We start from the raw sequence: 17,507 nt of genomic DNA on the forward strand, positions 1-17,507 counted from the left end.
TCACCCCCGTTTTTGGTCAGTGATCTACTATCACTGACCACTTCTAGTTAGTGTCAGGGAACCATCAAAAAGCATAGTGAGGTTTAGTGTCTGGAAATTTAGCGTCAGGAATCCGTCACCGTAGTCAGGTTTAGCGTTAGGGATCCATCACTGTAGTTAGGTTTAGCGTAAAATCAGTTGTTAGCGCCAGGAAAGCTCGGAATAATCTAGATAGGTTTAGTGTCAGGCACCCGTCACCGTAGTTAGGTTTAGCGTCAGGAAAGCTATAAAGAATAATCTAGATAGGTTTAGTGTCAGGGAATCGTCGCCGTAGATAGGTTTAGTGTCTGGGAAGTTCACATAAAAACTAGTTAGGTTTAGTGTTAGGAACCCTTGCCCTAGTTAGGTTTAGTGTCAGGGAAGTCCACTCGTTCTATAAAAACAAAAATATATACCGTATTTTTTGGACTATAACGCTTATCTTAGAATCTGTGCTGTAATCTTCTGCTGCGTCTTATCTCCTGAAGGCAAACAGCTGCCAGTGTATGAGGAAGCCAAGCTTCAAAGGTCCTTGCAGTTCAGTGCAAATTGAAGCAGCATGTCCTGTGCTGTGTGCAAAAAAATCTTGTGTTATCTGCTCACTGACAGTCACATTTTACACACAGAATTCTGTGAAATCTGACTGTTCAGTGAACAGAAAACCCAGACATTAGTACACACAGCACAGTAAATGTGTAAAGGTACTGATCTGCAAGGACCTTCTAGCCACGCCCCCTCCTATGTACAGAGCAGCAAGACCAGATTCAACACTATTAACCCCTGCCACTTTACACCTCTGATGTCTGGTGAGTTCAGGGGAGGATGAGAGCAATATAGCTGCCAATATCTTTTATTTCTGTGCCTGATATTGTTATGGGGCACCGTGGCTGGCATTGTATTGGGGCACTGACAGGCATTGTTATGGGGCATTGTGGCTGGCATTGTTATGGGGCTCTGTGGCTGGCATTGTATTGGGGGCACCGTGGCTAGCATTGTATTGGGGCACTGTGGCTGGCATTGTATTGGGGCACTGTGGCTGGCATTGTATTGGGGGCACTGTGGTACCATATCGTCTCAATATTACCCAGGAAATGTACAGTTAAAGGCAAAACCCTTTTTCTCTCCTTTTTTATGCTACAATTTATGGGTGCATCTTATGGTCCAGTGTGTCATACAGTATGAAAAATACGGTATATATAAAAAAAAAAGTTTCAATATTTAGTTATCTGCAGCATCTCAGCTGGTATTAGGGTTTGTTAGTGTAAGGCAATCGTTCCATAAAAAAAAAGTTTTGGGTAGCAGTCTATTGCTTCTACTAGTACTAATAAAAGTACTGTGCAAGAGATCACATTTTGCTGTATACACAATACACGTGACTAAGAACACAATTTACACGTTTGACATATAAATAATAATATATGTCCCAAAGGTAATTTTCTCTGGAAGAGGCCTATGCGTTTCTTGCCTCTGACACGGACTCGACAGATGGCGAGACTCTCTTTTATTTATCAACCTCCTCATCCAATGATGAAGAGGAGGTACCCCCTAGGAGACGCCCCAGGACCTGCACCACAGTTGAAAACCCTGAGAGAAGTGTCCCCGCAAAAGTTGAAACCTCCGAGCGAAGTGACCCCATTTGGACCACCACACCAGACAATTACGAGCCCCAAATCCCTGAGTACATGGGCAGCCCAGGGATCAAATTTAATACGGCAGGCCTCAGTGAGATGGACTTTTTCAAGTTCTTTTTCACGGATGAATTTATAGAGCTTATGGAGTCCCAGACAAATTTATGTGCCCAACAGTATATAACAAAGAACCCCACATCATTTTATGCCCAATCCCACAGGTGGACTCCTGTAGACGCAGCAGGGTTGGGCAAGTTCTGTGGACTGCTCTTGAACATGGTGCTTCTGAACCTTCTGGAGTACAGACCTGTTATACCACACCCCGATGTATCGCATGGCCATGTCCAGGATGCGTTGTGAGGCAATACTTCACTTCTTACATTATGCTGATAATGAGCAGTGCCCACCCTGAGATGACCCCAGTTTTGACCTTTTGTATAAACCGAGACCCCTATTAGACCATTTCAGTGCCCGCTTTGTCCAAGCATACACCCACGAGAAGTGTATTTCTGTTGAGGAGTACCTGGTAGATTTTAACCCCTTCCCGCGATTGGGCGTGACTGTACGTCCAAATTCCAAGTGAGTTCCCGCACTCGGGCGTACACTCACGCCCTGGAGATAAAGCGAGCACAGGAGCTGTGTGCGCTTTATCTTCAGCGGCTGTCAGCTGTTATACACAGCGGACATGCCGCTGCAATGGCTGTGATGGCTGTTACCGCCGATCACAGCCATTTAACCCCTTTAATGCGGCTGTCAATAACGTCCGCCGCATTGAAGTGGTTTACAGAGGGAGGGAGCTCCCTCTGTAACCTCCGCGCCCCCCCCCGCGATGGATCGCGGGTGGCGATTGTTGCTATGGCAACCAGGAAGCCGTTGCTAGGCTTCCTGGTTGCCCGGGTACGGAAGCCTATGAGGTCCTGCCCGTGGCAGGACCTAATACGCTAACTGTCAGTTGAAGAATGACAGTTACAATACATACACTACATCAGAAAACCAGATCTTCAAGTCCCCAGGTCAGTGTAAAAGAAAAAGTAAAAAATTTAAAAAAAACGTGAAAGAAAAATAAATAAATATATAAATAAATAATAAAAACAACACTTGCCCCGTTTCCCTGATCAACTCCTTTATTATTAGAAAAAAAATTAAAACATGAAAAAAAACTATACATAATAGGTATCGCCGCGTTCGGGACAGCCTGATCTATAAAAATGTCACATTATTTTTACCGCACGGTGAACACAGTAAAAAATTTTAATAAAAAACAATGACAGTATTTTACTTTTTGGTCATCTTGTCTCAAAATTTTTTTAATAAAAAGTGATCAAAAAGTTGCAAGTAACGCAAAATGGTACCAATAGAAACGACAGTTCGTAACGCATAAAACAAGCCGTCCCGCAGCGATATCAACTTAAAAATAAAAAAGTTCTGGCTCTCAGAAAATGGCGACACTAAAACATGATTTTTTTAGAAAAGAGTATCGCCCCGCAGAATAAAGTTAACATGTTGTTTATACTGCACGGTGAACACTGTAAAAAAAAAACATGCTAGAATGGATGTTTTTTGGTTTCCTCATCTCCGAAAAAAATGGAATAAATAGTGATAAAAAAATCGCATGTCCTCCAAAATGGAACCAATAAAAATTACAGCTCGTTCCACAAAAAAAGCACCCTCACACAGCTCCGTCAATGGAAAAATAACACGTTATGACTCAAAACGCAATGATGCAGAATGATGCAAAATGACGGCCCAGACTAATTTTTTAGGTCCAGTAGAATTTTACTAAATACCCCACATCGTCATTTGCTGGTCCCCACAGGTGGACCCCGTAGACGCAGCGGAGATGAGGAAACTTTAGGGCCTTGTGCTGCTTATAGGGATAGTGAAGAAGTCAAATATTAGCCAATACTGGAGCGCAGATATTTTGTATAATACCCAATAATCCCGGCCTGTGCATAAAGGATTGGTTCAAAGCGACCACACCAATCCATGGATTATTCATTCTCCCCATTATTACATCATCCTATTATGCCCTGATGCACTCCGCCCAGTTTACATATATCCTGATGTACTCCGCCCAGCTTACATATACCCTGATGTACTCCGCCCAGCTTACATATACCCTGATGTACTCCGCCCAGCTTACATATACCCTGATGTACTCCGCACAGCTTACATATACCCTGATGTACTCTGCCCAGTTTACATATGCCCCCACATTATAAGATAAAATACCACTAAAACACCAAGCAAAATCTGCGCTTCAAAAGCCAAATGGTGGTCCAACTATGCCTGGCAGTGTGCCCAAACGGCAATTTATGACCACATATGGGGTATTACTGCATTCTGGAGAACCCGCTTAACAATTTAGGGGATGTGTGTCTACGGTGCTACAAGCGGGGCACAACACATTGGGCACTGAAATGGCATATCTGTGGAAAACAGCAATTTTCAATCTGCAACATCTATTGTTTACTCATTTTTGCAAAACACTTGTGCGGTCAAAATGCTCACTACACCCCCAGATAAATTCTTTGAGGGATCTAGTTTCCAAAACGGGGTAATTTATCGGGGGTTCCACTGTACTGGTACTATAGCTCAATGCAACATGGTGTCAAAAAACGAATCTTATAAAATCTCCACTCCAAATACTAAATGGCGCTCCTTCCCTTTAGAGCCTTGCTGTGTGTCCAAATAGCAGTTTATGACCACATGTGGGGTATTTCCCTACTCTGAAGAAGTTGCTTTACAAATGTTACGGTGCTTTTTCTCCTTTATTTGTTGAGAAAATGAAAAATTTTTAACTAATGCTGCGTCTTATTGGAAAATAATGTAATTTTTCATTTTCACTGCCCATTTCTAATAAAATATATGAGACACCTGTGGGGTCAAAATGCTCACTACCCCCTAGATGAATTCCTCAATTGGTGTAGTTTGCCAAATGGAGACACTTTTTTTGCACTGTACTGGTATCTTAGGAGCTTTACAAATGCGACATGGTGCCGAGAATTCAAACCAGCAAAATCTGTACTCCAAAAGCGAAATGGCGTGCCTTCCCTTCTGAGTCCTGCTGCTTCCCCAAACAGCAGTTTATGACCATATGTTTGGTATTTCCGTACTCTGGAGAAGTTGCTTTACAAATGTTGGGGTGCTTTTCATCATTTATTTGTTGAAAAAAATAAAAATTTTGAGGTAAAGCTACATCTTTTTGGAAAATTATGTAATTTTTCATTTTCACTGCCCAATTCTAATGAAATCTATGAAACACCTGTGGGGTCAAAATACTCACTGCACCCCTAGATGAATTCCTCAAGGGGTGTAGTTTCCTAAATGGAGTCACTTTTGGGGGGTTTCCACTGTACTGGTACCTTAGGAGCTTTACAAATACGACATGGTTCAGAGAAATGAATCCAGCAAAATCAGCGCTCCCAAAGCTAAATGGCGTGCCTTCCCTTCTGAGTCCTGCCGCTTGCCCAAAAGTCAGTTTATGACCACATGTTTGGTATTTCCGTACTCTGGAGAAGTTGCTTTACAAATGTTGGGGTGCTTTTCCTCATTTATTTGTTGAAAAAATGAAAAATTTTGAGTTAAAGCTACATCTTATTGGAAAATAATGTCATTTTTCATTTTCACTGCCCAATTCTAATAATCTATGAAACACCTGTGGGGTTAAAATGCTCACTACACCCACCCCTAGATGAATTCCTCAAGCGGTATAGTTTCCAAAATGGGGTCTTTCCTTTATTTTTGCACCACAAGACCTCTTCTAACCTGACATGGTGCCTGAAATATAATTTAAGAAAAGGAAGGCCCAAAAATCCTCTAGGTGCTCCTTTGCTTCTGGGGCTTTTGTTTCAGGCCCGTAGCACACTAGGGCCACATGTGGGATATTTCTAAAAACTTCAGAATCAGGGCAATAAATATTCAGTTGTATTTCTCTGGTAAACACCTTCAGTATTACAGGAAAAATAGATTAAAATGTAATTTCTGCAAAAAAAAAATGAAATTTGCAAATTTCCCTTCCACTTTGCTTTAATTCCTGTGAAACGCATAAAGGGTTAAGAAACTTTCTAAATGCTGTTTTGAATACTTTAAGGGGTGCAGTTTTTAAAATGGGGGGATTTGTGGGGGTTCCTAATATATAAAGCCCTCAAAGCCACTTCAGAACTAAACTGGTCCCTAAAAGAATAGGCTTTTGAAATTTTCTTGAAAATTTGAGAAATTGCTGCTAACTTATAAGCCTTGTAACGTCCTTGAAAAATAAAAGGATGTTCAAAAAATGATGCCAATCTAAAGTAGACATATGGGAAATGTTAGCTAGTAACTATTTTGTGTGGTATTACTATCTGTCTTACAAGCAGATACATTTGAATTTTTTTCTCTAAATTTTGGTGTTTTTCACACAAAAATATTGAATATATGGACCAAATTTTTTCACTAACTTAAAGTACAATATGTCACGAGAAAACAATCTCAGAATCGCTTGGATAGGTAAAAGCATTCCCAAGTTATTACCACATATAGTAACACACGTCAGATTTAAAAAATGAGGCTGAGTTATTTGGTCCAAAAGTGGCTGGGTCCTGAAGAGGTTAAAGGGAGGCTTCAATTTCGCCAGTACCTGCTGAGTAAGAGGGCAAGGTATGGCGTGAAAGTGTATAAGCTGTGCGAGAGTGCATCAGGGTATACGTACAAATTTAGGATATATGAACGGAAGGACAGCAGTATGTCCCCCCCCTTACTGGGAGTTAATGCAAAAATTGTGTGTGATTTGGTGCACCCACTGCTGGACCAGGGTTACCACCTCTACCTGGATCATTTTTATACCAGTGTCCCACTCTTCAAGTGCCTCGCTTCAAGAAGTCCTGCGGCATGTGGCACTGCTAGAAGAAATCTGAGAGGCCTCCCTGAGACTCTGCTTGGGCAAACACTCAGAAGGGGTGAGAGCAGGGCACAATCTAGCAGCAACATATTGTGTGTCAAGTACAAGGACAAGAGAGATGTCCTTGTATTGACAACAATACATGGCCACACCAGTACCCATGTACCTGTACGAGGTACCAGTACAGAGACCCCCAAACCAGACTGCATCCTGGACTACAATAGGTACATGGGAGGGGTGGACTTGTCAGATCAAGTCCTGAAGCCCTACAGCGCCATGCGGAAATCTAGGGTGTGGTATAAGAAGCTGGCCGTGCACATCATACAGATGGCATTGTACAATGCATATGTGCTACGTCGATGTACATGCCAGACAGGAACTTTCCTGGAATTTCAAGAGGTGGTTATCAAGAACTTAATCTTTAGGGACCAGGAAGGGGGGGCACCCAGTACTTCTGGAGGCGAGCCCACACGCATCGTACCAGGGCAACACTTTCCAGGAGAAGCTCCCCAAGCTGGCAAGAAGGGAAAAAGTCAAAAGAGGTGCAAAGTCTGCTATAGGACACAATATATCAATGTGACACGTGTCCCGAAAAACCAGGACTCTGTATGAAAGAGTGTTTTAAAATGTATCATACATCCCTTGATTTTTTATTTACCCTGATGCCCTCCGCACAGCTTATCCCCTTCATCTTTCCCTCCTGAGCCCTGCCGTGTGCCCAGGCAGCAGATAACAGCCACATGTAGGGTATTGCCGTACCCGGGAGAACCCACATTAGTTTATGGGGTGTATATCTCCGGTGGCACATGCTGGGCACAATATATCGGACACTGACATGGTGTATATATATATATATATATATATATATATATATATATATATATATATATATATATAATTGCAATTCTCACTGTGCACCATCTGCTGCGCATTATCTTTTACACAGTAGCTGTGGGGTCAAAATGCTCACTACACCTCTAGATGAATGTCTTAAGGGGTGTAGTTTTTAAAATGGGGTCACTCCTGGTGGTTTTCCATTGCTTTGATACCTCTGGGGCTCTGCAAATGCAACATGGCACCCGAAAACCAATCCAGCAAAATCTGGACTCCAACGAACACATAGCGCTCCTTTCGTTCTGAGCCCTCCCATGGGCCCAAACGGCAGTTTATCAGCACAAATGGGGTATTGCCGAAGACTCAGGACAAATTTGGGAACAAAATGGGGTATTTTGTTCCCTGTGATGCGGTTTTGAATACTTTGAAGGGTCTAGTTTTTAAAATGGGGTGTTTTATGGGGGTTTCTAATACATAGGCCCCTCAAAGCCACTTCAGAACTGAACAGGTACCTTAAAAAAAAGCTTTTGAAATTTTCTTAAAAATATGAGAAATTGCGGTTTATGTTCTAAGCCGTGTAACATCCAAGAAAAATAAAAGAATGTTCAAAAAATGATGCCAATCTAAAGTAGACATATGGGAAATGTTAATTAGTAACTATTTTGTGTGGTATAACCATTTGCCTTACAAGCAGATGCATTTAAATTCAGAAAAATTATATTTTTTCTAAATTTTCTCTAAATTTAGCAATTTTTCACAAATAAACACTGAATATATCGACCAAATTTTACCACTGACATAAAGCCCAATGTCTCACGAGAAAACAAAGTCAGAATTGCTTGGATAGGTTTAAGCATTCAGAAGTTAAATTGCCGTTATCCCCTCTCCTAAACTCCTCCGCCGACTGTAAATAACGGTCTGCAGACATTTTGCGCCTTTTATCGTAATAATCCGATGTCCCTTTGTGCGCACACCCCAGAGGAGGACATCAATACACAAGCGCAGGATTTTGTGTGCTGGGGAAGGCGAGGCGCTGTCAATCAAAAGTAAGGACGCGGGGTCAACTCGGAAAGACTTCAGGACTGAAGATTTGACTCTTTTCAAACGAAGATTTGACTCTTTTCAAACGAAGATTTGACTCTTTTCAAACGAAGATTTGACTCTTTTCAAACGAAGATTTGACTCTTTTCAAACGAAGATTTGACTTATGCTCATTAGCATACGGTGTGGGAACAGAGCCGACTAAGAAGACAATTATAGGTTATATAGAAATGATTTTTCACCTACTACCACCAGGTATTGCCGGTTTAATAGGTGAAATGCTGGTGACAGGTTCCCTTTAAGGCCCAAACTAGGCTGCATCCTTAAGGGGTTAAGGTCAAAGCTTATTTGATGGACTTATGTCTTTTTCAGCCTTACAAATTTTGTTACTATGTGACTAATGTATTTTATAATGGACACACATTTGGTATATTACTAACTTATGAACATTTCAAAGACCAACCTGGAAACAAGTTAAATTGATGGTAAACCCTACAAAACTCTGTATAGTTAACTGTGTATTTATCGGCAGACTACAGACAAGACTTTAGCAAATAGAAGCTAGGGAAACTCTACACAAACAGCGAGGACGTAACGGAGCTGAAGTATGAATTATATGACAACAGAAAAAAGGAATTGCTAGTGGTAATTGTAGCTCTCCCACTCCATATTGCAGTCTATTATATTTGCAATGTAATTGAGATGAAGCACAGTCCATGAACAGTGGAACATCAAAGAGAAAGGTATTTCTCGCAGTGTGCGCGCCTCCCCTAACCTCTTCAAGCCGTAGACTAGTTTATTTCAAATCGAATGCTAAAAATATATTTCTTAAGGCAAGCGCAGGTGCCGGCTTTAAAGGCTTTCGTGTGCACTTCAGCTGAAGTGGCCTAAGTGACGATCGGAAAAAGGAATAAGCACAGTGACAAGACACAGCAGTATAAACAGATACAGATCGATCATGACTTGGGTACAGATCAAGCAATACCATCGACGTGAAAGTTCCCTTGATAGCATTTACGGATGTCTTACCACTTTAGTGAATAATATGATAACCTTTTCCAGCTTCTCCCTGCATGGATGTTCAACCCTGACAACTCGGCCTAGAAAATAAAATGACAAGTAATAAGAGAAAGCCTTTCTGTCTGAGGAATAGATATACTATTATTAACCATATCAAAGTGATTCAGTTTGAATGATGCCTTACTAGGAGTGGTGGGGTGATATTACTGGTGGGGTGATATTACAATACCCAGTTTCAATACCAATGATCAAAATAATGAGATTAAAACTCACAAAACGTCCCTCATACTGAGGAAATTGACTAAAATGACTGATACAAGCAGCATAAAACCTAATTATGGAGCATATTTTATTAGAGCTCTGTTCCTCTATTATTCCTCCTGGAAATGTATGAATAAATTTAAAACTGGGCGTTACTTTGTCAATAGGGTGTGTCCCTTCATAGTCTGATGCTGTCAGAACTGATTGGACAGTGTCAGGGTCTGTTGGGACACGCCCTATTGACAAGAACAGTAACACCTAATTGTCAACTTATTCACACATTTCCAGGAGGAATAACAGAGGCACATTAGAGATTTCTTAGAAATCTGATGCTTCAGAATGGTTATTTTCTGAAGAATACAAGTATTTACTAAAATGTACATGTCAGGAGAGCGTTCAGGGCCCCTATAAATATCACATACAAGGTCATCCTACTCTCATTGTACTACTTACTAACTAGTAATAGTTAAGTGATACGAATTAAATAACTTTTCATTATACAATTATTAAAGGGGAAAACCAGTCAAAATGATTTTTTCATGTTTTAGATACATGTAAGTAGAAGACATAGGTGGAATCAGATCTCAGACCACCACTGGTTTCAAGAATAAAAGGTCTGTATAGAACATTCAAAAAATTGGCACTACTCAGAAAACGGGACGACACTGTAAGCACATGATTGATATGAAGGGTCCTTTGCTTACAATGTTGTCAGATTTTTAATAACAGAAGTGCCAAAGTGGTTTGCACGTTCTCAGTGGTGGTCAGATATAACAGACGTCACCAATGTGATCTGCTTACATGTATCTATAAAATGACAGAAGACCAATTCAATATCTTCTCACATTTAAAGGGGTTGTCTTAGCAAAACAACCCCTTTTTAAAATAAAATCAGTTATCAGCAGCTGTTGTTAATGGGGGGGGGGGAGATGTGTCTACTCACTCATTACCCTTCCAGCAGCAGATGCAGGGGAAATGTATTGCTACATGGCGGCGATTTAAATGAATGGCTGTCTATGTAAGGCCCCATGCACACGAACGTGCTTTTGCGGCCGCCATTCCCCCGAAAATCCACGAGAGAATTGCGGAACCCATTCATTTCAATGGGCCCATGCACACGACCGTGGTTTCTACGGTCCGTGCATGTGCCAGGAGCCTGGACTGCAAAAAGAACGGACATGTCTTATTAAGGCCGTGTTTTGCGGTTCAGGCTCATAGAAAATAATGCACGCGGCCATGTGCACGGCCCACGATTTGCGGGCGGCTCGCGGACGACACTCCGCGGCCGGCCAACCAGAAAATCACGGCCGTGCACATGGCTACGGTCGTGTGCATGAGGCCTAATACATGAATACGTCGGGTTCACCACAACCTGTTCTGGCTCATAAATGAAGTGCCGAGTATGTGATCACCTGTAAGATGTCCATATGGCCTAATAGGGCATATGGACAGGGGTTGTCATTATGAGACAACAACTGTAACTAACTAAATGGACTATGCCCAAAAAAATACACACAGTAAATATTATTTTGACCCTTTTCCGACATACGGCTATATACATTCCAACTGCCAATGCCCCGAGCAGTTGTCCCGTATATAAACGTTTGCAGCCTGGAGCGGGGTTTAACCCCTTCCACCCGCAGCCCATTTTCAGATATTCATTTTAGTTTTTTCCTTCCCACCTTCCAAAAGCCATAACGTCTTTATTTTTCCGTCGATATAGTCTTATGAGGGCTTGATTTTTGCCGGGACGAGTTGTAGTTTTTGGTAGTACCATTTATTTTGCACTATAATCTACTAGGAAACGGGAAAAAAATTATTTGTGGGGTAGAAAATGAAAAAAAACAGCGATTCCTCCATAGTTTTTTGCGCGCCGTTTTTACTGAATTCACTGTGCAATTAAAACAACATATTAACTTTATTCTGTGGGTCAATACGATTAAGCGCGATACCAAATATATATAGTTTTTTCTATATTTTACTAATTTTACAAGTAAAAACCTAAGTGTAAAAAAGAAAATTTATTTTGTGTCGCCAAATTCCGAGAGCCGTAACTTCTCTATTTTCCCATCGATTAAGTGGTATGAGGGTTTATTTTTTGCGGGATAAGCTGTAGTTTTTAATAATAATTTTGGTGTACATGCGATGGTTTGATCACTTTTGATTTCATTTTTTGTGGGAGATGAGGTGACCAAAAAATAGCGATTCTGGCGTTTCCAATTTTCTTTTTCTTACGGCGTTCACCGTGCAGGTTAAATAATGATATAATGTAAAATGTTTGTTGTTTTTTTTACTTTTAATATATATTTTTTTCTTTTCACACAAAAAAAACAACTATTTAACTCATTTTTACTTTTTTTATTAGTCCCCCTAGGGGACTTCAACCAATGTATTGCAGTATATCGTGATTCTTACAGGCATCTATTAAGCCCTGCTTGATAGCGGACCTGGGGTGCTTCATTAGGTCCCCAGGCCGCCATAGCAACCATCGCCCCCCCCGCGATTGCGTTGCGGGGGGGCGCGATGAGCTGTTAGAGAGGGTCGCCCCCCTCTTTCTAACGATTTAAATGCTGCGGTCGCTATTGACAAGCTAAACGAGCGGGGTCGCGCTCGAGCGCGATGCCGCTCGTTATTCTGAAGTGTCGGCTGTAATAAACAGCCGACACCGGCATCGTATGGAGCGGGTTCACTCCGTGACCCCGCTCCATACTTCCCCTACCCGACTTTGGCGTATGCATATGTCAGATGTCGGGAAGGGGTTAATATGTAAGCAGCGCTGCACTTTCATATCTGCAGGGGCTTTGAGATGCCCGGAATACACCCCCCTGTAGATGGCACCACACACAAACCCCCATAGAAAACGCAAACCCGCCTTTAGATAGCGTTTATATGTAAAAATTTACAAAAAAAGTGGGTTTTTTTCCAATTTTTTGTGATTTGTCTGCTCATAATAAAAATAAAAAACACGGCATTAATTAAACTATTCTAGAACATGAAAGCCTCATATGTCTTGTGAAAAACAAAGTAAACATAGTTGTGAAATGCAAAGCAGTTGCAAAGATACGATCGTTTAAAGAAATGCATATCAAAAATGGAAAATTTGACCTGGACACAGGGGCATCAATTACCCTTGGTCATAAAAGGGTTAATAATATTACTTAGATACTTACTGCATTCTAAAAATTGTCTAATGCGATCAAATATGGCATGAAGAAATCCCTGAAAAAAAAAAAAAAGTTGCACAAAACACTCCAATACATTGTTTTAGTATATAAAAAAAAAATGTCTTCAAAGGTGTACATATCCTTTAATATATAGAACTCTAAGGCGGGATTCACACGACCGGGTCGCGCCCGAGCCCGAGTGCCGGACAGGTAAAATCGGCCATTCTGCCCGGCCGGTTTGCATAAAGTTTTGCATCCGTGCCGGGCCGGGCAGATTTGGACAGTGACATCAGCGGCAACTCCTGAAGGGGAATCCCCATGTGTTCGGGGATTCCGCTTCAGGAGTTTCCCCTGATGTCACTGCCCAGATATGGACAGAGACATCAAGCGCTCTGTCCAGGAGCGGAATCCCCGAAAACACGGGGATTCCGCTCCTTCAAGGAGCTAAAGTGCGGCTAGCACATAGCAGAGCGGGGAGATACCTCCCTGCTCTGCTATAGTGGCGTCGCTGCAGTAGTAGCAGCCGCAGCAGGTGCTAGCGGCGCCATCGAAGGTGTCGCCAAGCGAGGGCGCTTTTAAAACAAGCAGGGGAAGGGAGCCAGCGCAGCGCTCCCTTCCACCTGCTGTACACCCCGGCCCTGCCACACAGTGTACAGCGCACAGCCATTCGTCAGAATGGCATCAACTCCTCCTCCTCACATGCACTCTGCGCTGTGAGGAGGAGGAGATAGAGTGCAAGCGCCGGAAAACCCGGCCATCACTCGGGACACATCCCGGTGATGGCCGTGTATTACCCGGCCCCATAGACTTCTATGGGAGCCGGGGGCGGCCGGGTACCCGGCCGAAGATAGAGCATGTCCTATTTTTTGACGGCTGGTTTTCCAGGCTGTCAAAAAATCGGTCGTGTGAATAGCCCCATTAAGGGTCTATTATTCCTAATGCAGCCGGGTGCCGGCCGATTTATGAACGGCCGGCACCCGGCCGGGAAACCCTGTCGTGGGAATGAGGCCTTAGTCAAGAACTCATAAAATTCTCATCTTCATATCAGGCAGGATAAAATTGAGGAGGGATTATACAGCCATTCTGACATAGATTTTCAAAGTAAGTACACAAGCTTCATCAGGTATTGTATTGTGAAATCTGGTAGAAAATCTTTTTATATCCCCTTGCAGTTCCAGCGCTGACACCACTATGGTCCCCAATTAGGTTTTGTTTACATGGCAGCAGCGATGACGTACTGTAACCACGTGACCGCTGTAGCGAATCATTGCCTAAAGCGGTCACGTGCCGCACTTACTGGCATCACCGCTGATTGTAGACATCCTAATTATAAGACCCTTTTGTAAAATAATAAATAATGGGGGAATGATTAACATATTTATAACTTACATGAGATTTTATTAAGAATATTCAAATTAAAGGGGTTATTCGGGAGTTTTCAAATTTTGCAAGAGGGCAGGGATTAGATATAAAATAGTGAACTAAGAGGTACTCACCCTTTCAAACAACCCAAGCTCCATGTCTGACACCCCAGTTCACGGCCGCTCTGGTCCCAAAAGCTCCAGGAGCGGCCACGTGACGCTCATCAATCATGTGCCGCTGCAACCAATCACTGGCCTCAGCAATCACGTGTGGTTCATAGTAGTATTACTGCGGAGGACACGTGTTTGCAGCTGGAGATTCCACAACCGAAGCAGCAGCGAATTGGGCAATCAGCGCTAGAGCGGGTGAGGCATTTGAAAGGGTAAGTAACTGCTGGTTTATTATTTTATACACTCCACTGCAAAAATTCTTGGGAGAGTTTTGTTTATGGTGCACCTCCAGACAACAAATGAATTTGGATGGCCACAGTAGTGTACGGCTCCTCAAGCTGCACTGGTTTAACTCTTTATGTTATGTTGTCGACGCTTATATTTAAAGTGCCCCTGTGCCATAAGAATCAGCTTAACCCAACTAAATATCCTTGAATGGCTTCATTTAGTTCTGATAATTTCCGTCTTGAGTTACTAAGGAATGTTACACAACGCCAAAAAGCAGAAATCGCCATGAATGTGTAGGGTACCAGATGTCTGTGCGTGTTACATTTATTAGCCTTTCTACAGGTATTCATTCCTCCATAAAAGCTGTATTGTTTCCTGCCGCTATTAGGAAACTGTCAATGACACTTCCCGCTCTGTATCAGTGATTCTGTATTCAGCGAGCAGCGCGTGTGTTAATAGAAACTAATTATCCAGAATAACATTTTGATCATGTAGGTATAGCTCTAATAGTCAATTAAAGCGCTGTCACTCAGCTGTAAAGTGATTGACAAAAATAACCACGTTGCACTTTCTATCACGAGCGCAGCATCGCATTTCATAAGAAGATCGCTGAGGAGAACGTTAGAGACACAAGTAATAATACAGCCGATATAAATTGTACTTGTGAATGGTTTATGTAGCACACGGACATCTGCTTTACAGGGGGCAAATAGTTAATCTAGCACTGTACCCACTTCAAGGACCAAATCTGCTGGGAGCTCAAAGTAGAAGAGATTCAATAGACAGAATGAAAGAAAAGGAGAAAGAGATTAGATAGATAGAGATAGATAGAGATAGATAGAGAGAGATAGAGATAGATAGAGATAGATAGATAGAGAGAGAGAGAGAGAGAGAGAGAGAGAGAGAGAGAGAGAGAGAGAGAGAGAGAGAGAGAGAGAGAGAGAGAGAGAGAGAGAGAGAGAGAGAGAGAGAGAGAGAGAGAGAGATAGAGATAGAGATAGAGATAGAGATAGAGATAGAGATAGAGATAGAGATAGAGATAGAGATAGAGATAGAGATAGAGATAGAGAGAGAGAGAGAGAGAGAGAGAGAGAGAGAGAGAGAGAGAGAGAGATGGATATATAGATAGATAGAGCCATCTATAACCATCTTTAAAAGTAGAAAACATTTGGTAGCAAACAAATTTGGCATTGGTGATGAATATTTTGAGAGATCATTGAAAAATCCCATCAAGCAGCGATTAGCAGAAAAGGCTATTAGGTCACCTGTTCAGAACAATTTTCAAGTGACAGCTTCTGAAGTCAATGCCTGTGTGTGGGGGGAAACTCGAATATTGTTACCGTCACGTAATGAACTATGTCACGGTCACACTTCTTGCAGAATCTTCATTCTCTTGTATAGATCTGAAGTTGTGGCTCTCGGTGCGTAATACTGCTGGTAGCACATATTCACACAAGCTAGAAGGTAGGCCAAGAGGAGGGGGCGTTACCAGCTGGGCACTTTAGGTTGCCTGACAGACATGGTCTTCAGTTACAGTGGCATATGTTACACAATGGGATGTATTGTAATCACATATGGACTATGCATCCTGGTATTGTATCGCACCCATGTGAACACAGCTGCACAACAATGTTTCCTCCACAGGAGTGCAGGTCTCACTATCTATACTGCAATGGTTTGTAGTGTCCTGGACAGTCCAAAGCAGCTGCCACTGAAATACGTGCTCACAGGCCTCACCCTTGCCCACCCATCCCGGGTAACCACATGAAGGTCTAGAAAAGTGACAACCACACCTCAGAGCTGGAAATGTGCTGATGGAGAGTGTCACTTCCCTTCTCCCATAAAGCAGTTTAGTGGTCGGACATTCTCTTCACACTCCTACACTGAGCATAAGACTCAACCAGTCTAAATAGAGAGAAACCGACCTAAAAGCATCAAATCCTCACCTATCCCACCTTCATTCCAGATTTATATTGTGATTACAAGTTATTTTCGACTACAGATTCCAAGCTCCAACAGCACAATAGTCACGTTTCAATAAATCCTTATCACGTCTACCAGCTTTCCCGACCTGCCACCTTGCTTGTAAAATACGGCCGTTACAGCACGTCCATCCCATAGTGAATATTTTCAATATTCAGAGGCTTGATATGGCCTTACCATGGCTTCTGCATTCTGGAGTGGCTCAGTAAACCCGTGGACAGTCAGTTTACGTAGAACTAAAAACACAAAACAAAAAAGTGTCAAAAAACATTTAGAGAAAATATTTCTAAGCAATTTCTACAAACCAATAATAGAGAACAACCCAAAGCTGCATTCACTAGAGGGCGGAAAGCTAAAGACAGAAGTGAGGACCAGATGACTGGAAAGGTTCCCGGAGTCACTGGCCTCAGAGAAACAGCATACTGACAAAATACAAAGGCTTCATTTTTTTTATACTTGGCTGCCGTCATTTGCATTTTGTTCATTCATCCTTTTTTGTTTGCAATGAGGATGTTATTTATTGTTCATTTTGCTCCAGAGGTTAACATTTATTATGACCCGTTTCGACTTTCTAGATTCCCAGCTCACAAATCCTTCAAAAGCGACATGAGAAATGATCAGAACACATGGGCAGAATCCTTCATGTTGGAGTTAATAACTCAATGCTTGAAGTCCGTGCACAGTGACAGCTTTCAAGGATTGATCACCTTTCCATCATCCTAGTATTCGAGGCTTTTTGACTTTCTTGAAGATAAATAATGAAACATTATAGTATAATACACATTACATAAACAGATAATTAAATAAATTGAGATTAAAAAATATATAAAATCTGATGCCAGAGAGGGTTTTTTTTTATGATGAAAAAACAAAGTAAGCGTTCCGACAAGTTTATAACATATCTTATGGGGCCATTTGC

General features: G+C 42.0%; 1 protein-coding gene across 2 annotated transcripts in view; it reads right to left on the reverse strand.

Moving 5' to 3' along the window:
* Nucleotides 1-17,507, reverse strand: part of IPO11 (importin 11) — a 511,812-nt gene that overhangs the window by 364,081 nt on the left and 130,224 nt on the right. For both annotated transcript variants that reach the window (XM_075839216.1, XM_075839226.1), the window contains exons 7-9: nucleotides 16,766-16,824; nucleotides 12,852-12,900; nucleotides 9,430-9,500 (exon numbers count right to left, since the gene is read on the reverse strand). In XM_075839216.1, the coding sequence (XP_075695331.1) occupies nucleotides 9,430-9,500; nucleotides 12,852-12,900; nucleotides 16,766-16,824 (179 nt within the window). The remainder of the gene's footprint in view (nucleotides 1-9,429; nucleotides 9,501-12,851; nucleotides 12,901-16,765; nucleotides 16,825-17,507) is intronic.

The sequence above is a fragment of the Rhinoderma darwinii genome, chromosome 1, assembly GCF_050947455.1.
Source record: "Rhinoderma darwinii isolate aRhiDar2 chromosome 1, aRhiDar2.hap1, whole genome shotgun sequence".
NCBI lineage: Eukaryota > Metazoa > Chordata > Amphibia > Anura > Rhinodermatidae > Rhinoderma > Rhinoderma darwinii.